Below are 9,114 nucleotides of genomic sequence, written 5' to 3' on the forward strand. Positions count from 1 at the left end.
GCGGGTGACACGTAAAAGCACCCACTACACTCTCTGAGTGGTTGGCGTTAGGAAGGGCATCCAGCTGTAGAAACTCTGCCAAATCAGACTGGAGCCTGGTGTTGCCATCCGGTTTCACCAGTCCTCAGTCAAATCGTCCAACCCATGCTAGCATGGAAAGCGGACGTTAAACGATGATGATGATGATGATGTATATTATATATACGTACACATACACACACACACGCATATATATATTTATATATATATATGTATGTATGTATATACACACACATATATATATATATATATACATACATATATAAATATATATGTGTGTGTGTATGTACGTATGGATGTGTGTGTGTATATATATATATATATATATATATATAGTTATAGAGAAACTTCTTAACAATTGAAAATTTGGTTATGAAACACGTGTAGTCGTTTTATTATTATCTTATGATATTTACTTTGTATTATATTATATTTATTTATTGTGCTTTTACTTATTAATTTCTCTATATGTGGCAGTAGATTTTCATTGATGAGTTCATGAACTTTGGTTCTTTTCTCTAAAACTATATATTTATATTTTATACTGTGAAACTTAATTTAATTTTAATTTTTAATAAATTGAATTTAATTGAGTTTTTACCTGTAAATTTGGATTTTTATCCCTAATATTATTGTTATATATATATATATATACACACACATGTACACACACACAAAGTGGTTGGCATTAGGAAGGACATCCAGTCATAGAAAACCATGCCAAATCAGAATGGAGCCTGGTGCAGCCTTCCAGCTTACCAACTCTGGTCAAACCATCCAACTGATGCCCACATGGACAATGGACGTTAAATGATGATGATGATAAAATATACACACTATGTATGTTAATACAGATTGTACATATGAATGACCATGACCTGCCAGTCAATTGGTAGTCAATATTGGTTTCAATAATCCACCTCTGGAAACATGGGTGTTTCATTCAACATCCGTAAACAAACCTTATTCAAGGACATTTTGAGTGGGATGGGCCACCACTCAACCTGAAGAAAATTTTAACTGGGCCTCACCTGCAAGGTCATGCACTGTTTATCTTGATATAAGATCACCATGTCACGCACATATGGTTGTGATGCATGTACTTTGTGTACCCATATCGGTCATGATATTTATATTGGACTTCATATATTTGTACCCCAGTGTCACTTTGATAGCATGCACTACTCTCTCACCCAATAATTGTAATAATAATAATAATAATAATAATAATAAGAGGATGCAGTAAATAGCGAGGGCATCATGATCTTTTGGAACTTCCCAATACAAACAGACAGAGAAATCGACCAGGCATTGTGATGAAGGACTACAACAGTGGAACTTGTCTGTTAATAGGTATGTCTGTCCCACAAGATCAAAATGTCTCAAGAAAGGAATACGAAAAGCTTTCTCACTATAAAGATCTGCAAATTGAAATCACAAAAATGTGGAAGCTTAGTACTACAATGATACCAGTAATGATTGGTGGGTTGGGAATGATAAAGAAGGGAGCTGAGAAGTATATTGAGCACTCACTCCCTGGCAACTCCAGTCTCCGTGAACTACAAAAGATAACCTTGATGGGTGTAGCCCATATACTACAGAAAGCACTCTCCATCGAAAATGGAATAAATGTGGTGATAAATTTTAGCATGCATAGCAAAACAAAAGTACCCTTGCGACTCTTGGCCTCCAGAGGATGCCCAGCACTAAGGCAGCTGAAATAAAGTTATGATGAAAAGAAACCATAAATAATAATAATAACAACAATAATAATAAACTAAAATAAAACAAAAATAAAATTTCAAAATATCAAAAAATATATACAAATATAAACAAAACCACAACAAAATGAAAAGAAAACTATTTTTATATTTAAATATAATATAAAATATTTAAATAAGAAAACTTGGAAATAAGATAAAAATATGCCCACGGGCATATGGCACAGTGGTTAAGAGCGCGGGCCACTAACCCCAAGATTGCAAGATAAAAATAGTTGCATCTTCTGTTGTGATTTGTTTGGACAAAGAATTTGGACAAAGTGTTTTAATTATTGATAAGGGCAGAATAACAGGAAATGGAATGATCTAGATAGGTGGTGGGCAGAGGTGATGTTGCTGCTGTTGGTGGTTGTGATGATGGTAGTGGTGGTGTTGGTGTTGAAGTTTTTTTTATTGTTGTCTTTTCACTGCTTGAAATGCCCGTAAAGTTTGCTTTTGTGCAGTAAACAACAGCAGCAACATCAAGAACAATAATAACAGTAACAACATCGTCCACCTAAGTTTGGTATTGTACTGTTAACGACTACGATGATGAAAAAAAAAAAATGAAGCTGATTCTCCGTCGGTTATGACGTTGGTCCAATCCAGGGGTTTTCAAACTTTTTGACTTGCGGACCCCTTTATATTTCAGGCTTTACCTTAGGGACCCCCTTATAAACGCTTGTGAAATTTATACATAAATATTTGCTTAAAATAACATATATTTTTACATTTATTTATTTAACAGTATTTAACAAATAGGTTTATTGTCAATTAAAAAACATATATTAAATCAAATCACCCATAAAAAGTATTTGCTGTCCATGGACCCCCTGTGGTCCGCGGACCACAGTATGAAAACCCCTGGTCCAATCGACGGAACAGCCTGTTTGTGAAATTAACATGCAAGCGGCTGAGCACTCCACAGACATGTGTAACCTTAATGTAGTTCTCAGGGAGATTCAGTGTGATGCAGAATGTGACAAGGCCCCCTTTTAATTACAGGTACAACTCTTTTTTGTCAATAGATCATAATGTAATCCTTGTATTGCCCTTTTTCGTGCCCAGACCATTTTTCACCCAGGGTTATTTTGAAATGCAAACTTATATCTTAATATATGTTTTGTAGTTTAAATTGGATGAGAAATGAAACAATTGTAGGTGAAGATGTTAATTAATTAGTAAATTAATTTGTATACATTGGATCTCTCCGTTTTCAAACTTAATATTATATTCTTTTATTCTTTTACTTGTTTCAGTCTTTGAGCATGGCCACACTGGAGCACCGCCTTTCGTCAAACAGACCAACCCCAGGACTTATTCTTTGCAAGCCTAGTACTTATTCTATCGGTCTCTTTTGCCGAACACACAGAGGAAACCATTGGGTCCATTCTTTGACACACTGGTCCCCACACAACATGAAATGAAGTGTCTTGCTCAAGAACAGAACATGCTGTCTAGTCCAGGAATCGAACCCATGATCTGATGATTGTGAGTACAAAACCCTATCCACTACACCATGCACCTTCACATGAGGGAATTCACAAAATTTTAGCTGCTTTTATTATTATTTTGACTTTGCCTTTCATCCTTTCGCCGTTGATTAAATAAGTACCAGTTATGCACTGGGGTTGATGTAATTGACTTATCCCTTTGTCTGTCCTTGTTTGTCCCTCCTGCATTTAGCCCCTGTGGGCAATAAAGAAATAAATTATTATTATGACACAGAGCAAACATTGGGTCCATTCTTTTGATATGTTGGCCCCTACACAGCATTATAAACCCTAAAGGATATAGATTTATTTTCATTAGGTCAAAGGTATAGATTTATCTTCTATCTTGTTTCAGTCATTGGACAGTGCCCATGTTGGAGCACCCTCTGGAAGGGCTTAACCGAACAAATTGACCCTAGGACTCATTTGTTTATTTTTTTTTGTTCGGGGTGGTATGAAAAAATTCCCAGACTAGTGCTGTAACGAGCCAACAGATGGCAGCACATGGTTGTGTGCACAGTGAGAGCTAGCAGTGACTCTCATGAGGCAGTGTGCCAAATGACATCACTGTGTTTACTTTGCAAGTTGTGAAATTTGTGTTTTTATGACCATGTGTCTGCTGTAGTCTGTGATTTTGTAATGGACAGGAAGTTGGAACAACGAACAACATAGATTTTGTGGTAAACTCAGGAAGTCTGCCACAGGAACATCGAGAATGCTTCAGTAAGCTTATGGTGATGAGGCGGCGAGCTGGCAGAAACGTTAGCACGCCGGGCGAAATGCTTAGCAGTATTTCGTCTGTCTTTATGATCTGAGTTCAAATTCCGCTGAGGTCGACTTTACCTTTTATCCATTCGGGGTCAATAAATTAAGTACCAGTTACGCACTGGGGTTGATGTAATCGACTTAATCCCTTTTTGTTTGTCCCTTCTATGTTTAACCCCTTGTGGACAATAAAGAAATAAGTAAGCTTATGGTGATGAGGCAATGATGCAATGCGTCATATGCAACGTGGATGCTTCAAAAGTGGAAGAACCTCCTTGGAAGACAATGAGCAATCTGGAAGACCTGACACGAGCGTTACCCCCGGAAATGTGGAGAAAATTCAATAGTTTGTGCATGAGGGTCGTCGGAGAAGAGTCAACGACATTGTTGATGTTGCTGCTCTGTCGTATGGGTGTGTCCAGGCAATGCTAGCGTGTGACTCGAACATGCAGCATGTCTCTGCCAAGTTTATGCCCCGCCTGCTGAGCCCTGAGCAGAAAGAACATCACATTGAAGTCTGTCAAGATCTCCGTCAGCGTGCTGCTGCTGATCCATTCTTTGTGTTGAGGATCATGATTGGTGACAAGAGTTGGGTCTATGGGTACGACCCTGAGACGGAGCAGCAGTCGTCACAATGGAAGAGGCCTTCATCTTCATGACTGAAGAAAGCATGACAAAACCGCAGCTCAATCAAGAGCATGGTCATCGTATTGTGCATCAAGAATTTGTGCCCCGGGGCCAGGCCATCAATCGAGAGTTCTACTGTGACGTCTTGAAGTGTTTGCAGGAGGACATTCAATGAAAGCAATCAGGTTTGTGGAGCACAAAGAACCGGATTCTTCACAATGCACTCTGTCACTTGTTCCTGGTCAAAGACTGAGTCCTCAACTTGTTCCATTTGCCAAAGGTTTGCAAAGCACCAGCAGACCTCAAGAGACACGTTCGTGTCCATAGAAATATGATTACCAATTTATTTTACCAGCTAAGAAACCAGCTCTCCCTTCATTTGTGAAAAATTCAAATATATAAAACGAGGAAAACACACATGCGCGCATGCACATATGTGCACAAGAGGTTTTCATGCAGTCTCCTTCAACCGAATTCCACTCGCAAGGCATTGGTTAACCTAGGCCCCTATAAGTAGTAGTAGTAGTAATAGACACATGGTTTAGCAGTTAGGGTGTTGGACTCATTATCGTAAGATTGTGCTCTTGAGCAAAACCCTTCATTTCACATTGTTCGAATCCACTTGGCTGGCGAAAATGAGTAATCGTGCAACAGACCAACAGAGGGAATATATGCACCATGGAAACCAACCCGGTCAGAAAGGATCTTTATTCTTCATCTTGTAGTAGTAGTAGTAGCAGCAACAGCAGCAGTAGTAGTAATAGTAGCAGTAGAGACACTTGCCCAAGGTGCCACAAAACAGAATTAAGTCAAGAACCACATGATGGCAAAACCAAACAGCAACCATGGCTGCCAGGCAGATAAATATGGAAAATAAACTCCTCTAAAACGATTTAACATTCATTTAATTAACTAAATGTCTACTTAGGTATTTTCACTTAATTAAGGGTAGGGAATAATTGTGAATAGGGACAATGAAGGTTAGTTGGGTGGGGTGCTGAGGAAGGAAAAGAATTTGTTAATCTAGGTGGAGGCCCATGTGGGTTTTAAGTTACTTCACCTGGAATGTCCTTGTTCATTGATGCGAGAAATAGCAGAAATGAAAAACAAAGGCAACATGAAACTAGAACAAACACACACACACACATTTATATACATGTACACACATACACATATAGATATATTTATCTATACATATACAGGTACACACACACACACACAGAGTCACAGATATATATGTATACATACACATATAGACACATACAAAGATACACATACACACATATATATCTACACATATACAGATACATATGCACATATATACATGGACATATACGCATATACATACATATAAATATATACATACAGATACATACGCACATATATACATGGACATATACATACATATATATATATATATATACATACATATACAAATAGAGATACATAGATACACACATATGTATACATACACATACATACATATATACATACATATACACATACATACATACATATATATATATATATATATATACACATACACACATATGAACTGGGTGACCCAAAAGTAGGTTTGCAGTTGTCACGTATGCACTTCAAAAATTTCTTTGAAAACATTTTATTACGTCTAAATTTCTATCTTACAATCATATTGTTTATGCACATCTTAAATAATGTTTAATCTCTCAGATGTTCAAAATGTCCTCCTTCAGCATTGCAACATTCTTCAAACCTCTTCAGAACACTCTGACACACACGGTGCAGCACAAATTCCGATCTCCATCAATTTCAGTGAATGCGTCAGAAATGTAACCTTTTAATTCATTTACTGTTTTGGGATTCTTCTGATAAACCCCGTTCTTTACAATACCCCCAAAAAAAGAAATCCATTGGTGTCAGGTGAGGTGAACATGGTGGCCCTTCAATGCTGCCCTGTCTTCCAAACCAACACTATGGAAAGGCTTGGTTAGGGTAGTTTCTTACTGTCAACGCATAATGTGGAGGTGGCTCCATCTTATTTCTTTATTGCCCACAAGGAGCTAAACATAGAGGGGACAAACAAGGACAGACAAATGGATTAAGTCGATTACATCAACCCCAGTGCGTAACTGGTACTTAATTTATCGACCCAGAAAGGATGAAAGGCAAAGTCGACCTTGGCGGAATTTGAACTCAGAACGTAACAGCAAACGAAATACTGCTAAGCATTTCGCCTGGCTCCATCTTGCTAAATAATGGTTTTATATCTTTTTATTATTCAGATCTAAACTGTTAATGTATGAATGTGAAAGAGATGGTTGAATAACCATAAACCTACTTTTGGGCTGCCCTATATATATCAATATACACACCAAACATACCATTTCACAGACAGTCATGTTTGATATGTGACTGTAATATCAGGTTTGTTAAGATTTCCTTTCGGTTTCATCTCTTCTTTCCTCACATGCCTCACCACCACCACAACCCTCAGGGGGTCAATAGCATGGCTGTGTGTTAAGAAGCTTGCTTCCCAACCATATGGTTCCAGGTTCATTCCCACTGTGTGGCACCTTGGGCAAGTGTCTTCTACTATAGCCGCAGGTCGATCAAAGCTTTGTGGGTGGATTTGGCAGACGGAAACTGAGAGAAACCTGGCATATATAGATGTATGTGTGTGGCTTCCTTTCCAACCACATGGTTTCGGGTTCAGTCCCACTGCGTGGCAACTTGGGAGTCTTCTACTCGGCCCGACTCAAGCCTTGTCAGTGGATTTGGTAGATGGAAACTGAAAGAAGCCCATTGTAAATATATATGTGTGTGTGTTTGTCCCCAACCACTGCTTGACAACCAGTGTTAGTGTGTTTATGTCCCTGTAACTTAGCAGTTCAGCAAAGGAGACCAATAGGACAAGAATAAGACTTTAAAAATATTGCGATTTATTCATTTGAGTAAAATTCTTCAAGGTGGTGCCCCAGCATGGCCAGTCTAAAGGCTGAAGCAAGATAGAACAAAGTACCAGCCAAATATTGGTGTCAATGGTATTAACTTCTCCCATCAAAATTTGCTGTCCTTGTGCCAAAAATCAAAAGAAATTTACGCACAAAGCCAGCAGTTTTGAGGGGGAGGAGGCTTTGTCGATTACATCAACCCTGGTACTTGACTTATGTGTGTATACAATCCCTTATCTGATGCCCTTGGGATTTGGTGGTTTTCTGGATTTTGGAAATGGTAATCCAATACATTTGTAAAAAAGTATAACCTTGATTATAAGTCACGATTCCCCAGAATAGTCTACCCCCTCCCCCAATCAACTTATATTGAAACCATTGCTACTCACTGTGCCCAAAATTCAGTTCTGTTGCTTGACAAAGCTTTTCACACATGAGTAGATGTATTTTTTGCTCATTACATAAGAATTCTCTCAAATTTTGGCACAGGGCAAGAATTTTGAAGGAAGGCGGAAGTCGATTACCCGATGTTTAAACGGTACTTATCTTATTGACCTGAATTGTAGATTCAGAGTCTGTAACTGACAAAGTGTACAATGCAGAAACACATGTCCTATGGTCTGATGACATCATTCACAGCCCAGCTCTGTGTTCTTCGAAGAGTTACCACGGTGAAGATTTTCCAACAGGTAAAATATAAATGTACGTACCTTTACGCACACACACACACATTAAAACAAAAATGTTTTTTTTTTTTAATTCTTTTTATTTTTACATTGCAGAAATATATAATTTTAGTTGGATAGTTTATTATTATTATTATTTCCTTCTTTTAACAACAAAACATGGACTTTTTGAATCACAGTTTAACTTTGTGTTATTTTCTTGGCTTAGTCAACATTCTGATTTCAACTGCTGTAGCTGGGGCTTTCACTGGACAACAATGATTAGACAGAATAAGAGCAGAAGAGAGACAGTGTGTGTGTGTGTGTGTGTATGTGAGAGAGAGAGAGAGAGAGAATGGGTAAGGCATGTCATTTTTTTTTTTTTAGTGAGGCATTTCTATTTCATGTCAGATTACATCATAAAGAGGAGAGGTGAAAGAGAGAAGGGAACAAAGAGAGAGAGATAGAAAGGAAGAGATAAAAGAGCATGTCCAATAGTGAGGTATTGTATATGACTTGCTCTCTATCCTAGTTACTGAGATATATTGCTGTGCTTTCTGCCGGGTCACAATACAAAGGATGAGAAGGGAGAGAGAGAGAGAGAGAGAGAGGGTTTGTGTGTGGTTAGACTATACACATAAAAACACATTTGTTCTCAGTAAATTAAAGCAATAAAGTGTTCCCTTGACAATCTGTTGTGGCTGAGCACCTAAATGCAGTTGGAAGACCAAACGCTCAGCCCCAAACAACCATAGGAACTTAAACATAAAACTTGTTTTATCCTCATTTCTCTTTTATATATATATTTATATATATATATATATATATATAT

General features: G+C 37.8%; 1 protein-coding gene across 1 annotated transcript in view; it reads left to right on the forward strand.

Moving 5' to 3' along the window:
- Positions 1 to 3,093: 3,093 nt before the first annotated feature.
- LOC106871366 (uncharacterized) overlaps positions 3,094 to 9,114 on the forward strand; it is a 73,384-nt gene continuing 67,363 nt past the window's right edge. The window contains exons 1-2 of the mRNA XM_052977055.1: positions 3,094 to 3,290; positions 8,107 to 8,306. Of these exons, the coding sequence (XP_052833015.1) occupies positions 8,214 to 8,306 (93 nt within the window). The 5' untranslated portion in view covers positions 3,094 to 3,290; positions 8,107 to 8,213. The remainder of the gene's footprint in view (positions 3,291 to 8,106; positions 8,307 to 9,114) is intronic.

This window comes from Octopus bimaculoides, chromosome 26, assembly GCF_001194135.2.
Source record: "Octopus bimaculoides isolate UCB-OBI-ISO-001 chromosome 26, ASM119413v2, whole genome shotgun sequence".
NCBI lineage: Eukaryota > Metazoa > Mollusca > Cephalopoda > Octopoda > Octopodidae > Octopus > Octopus bimaculoides.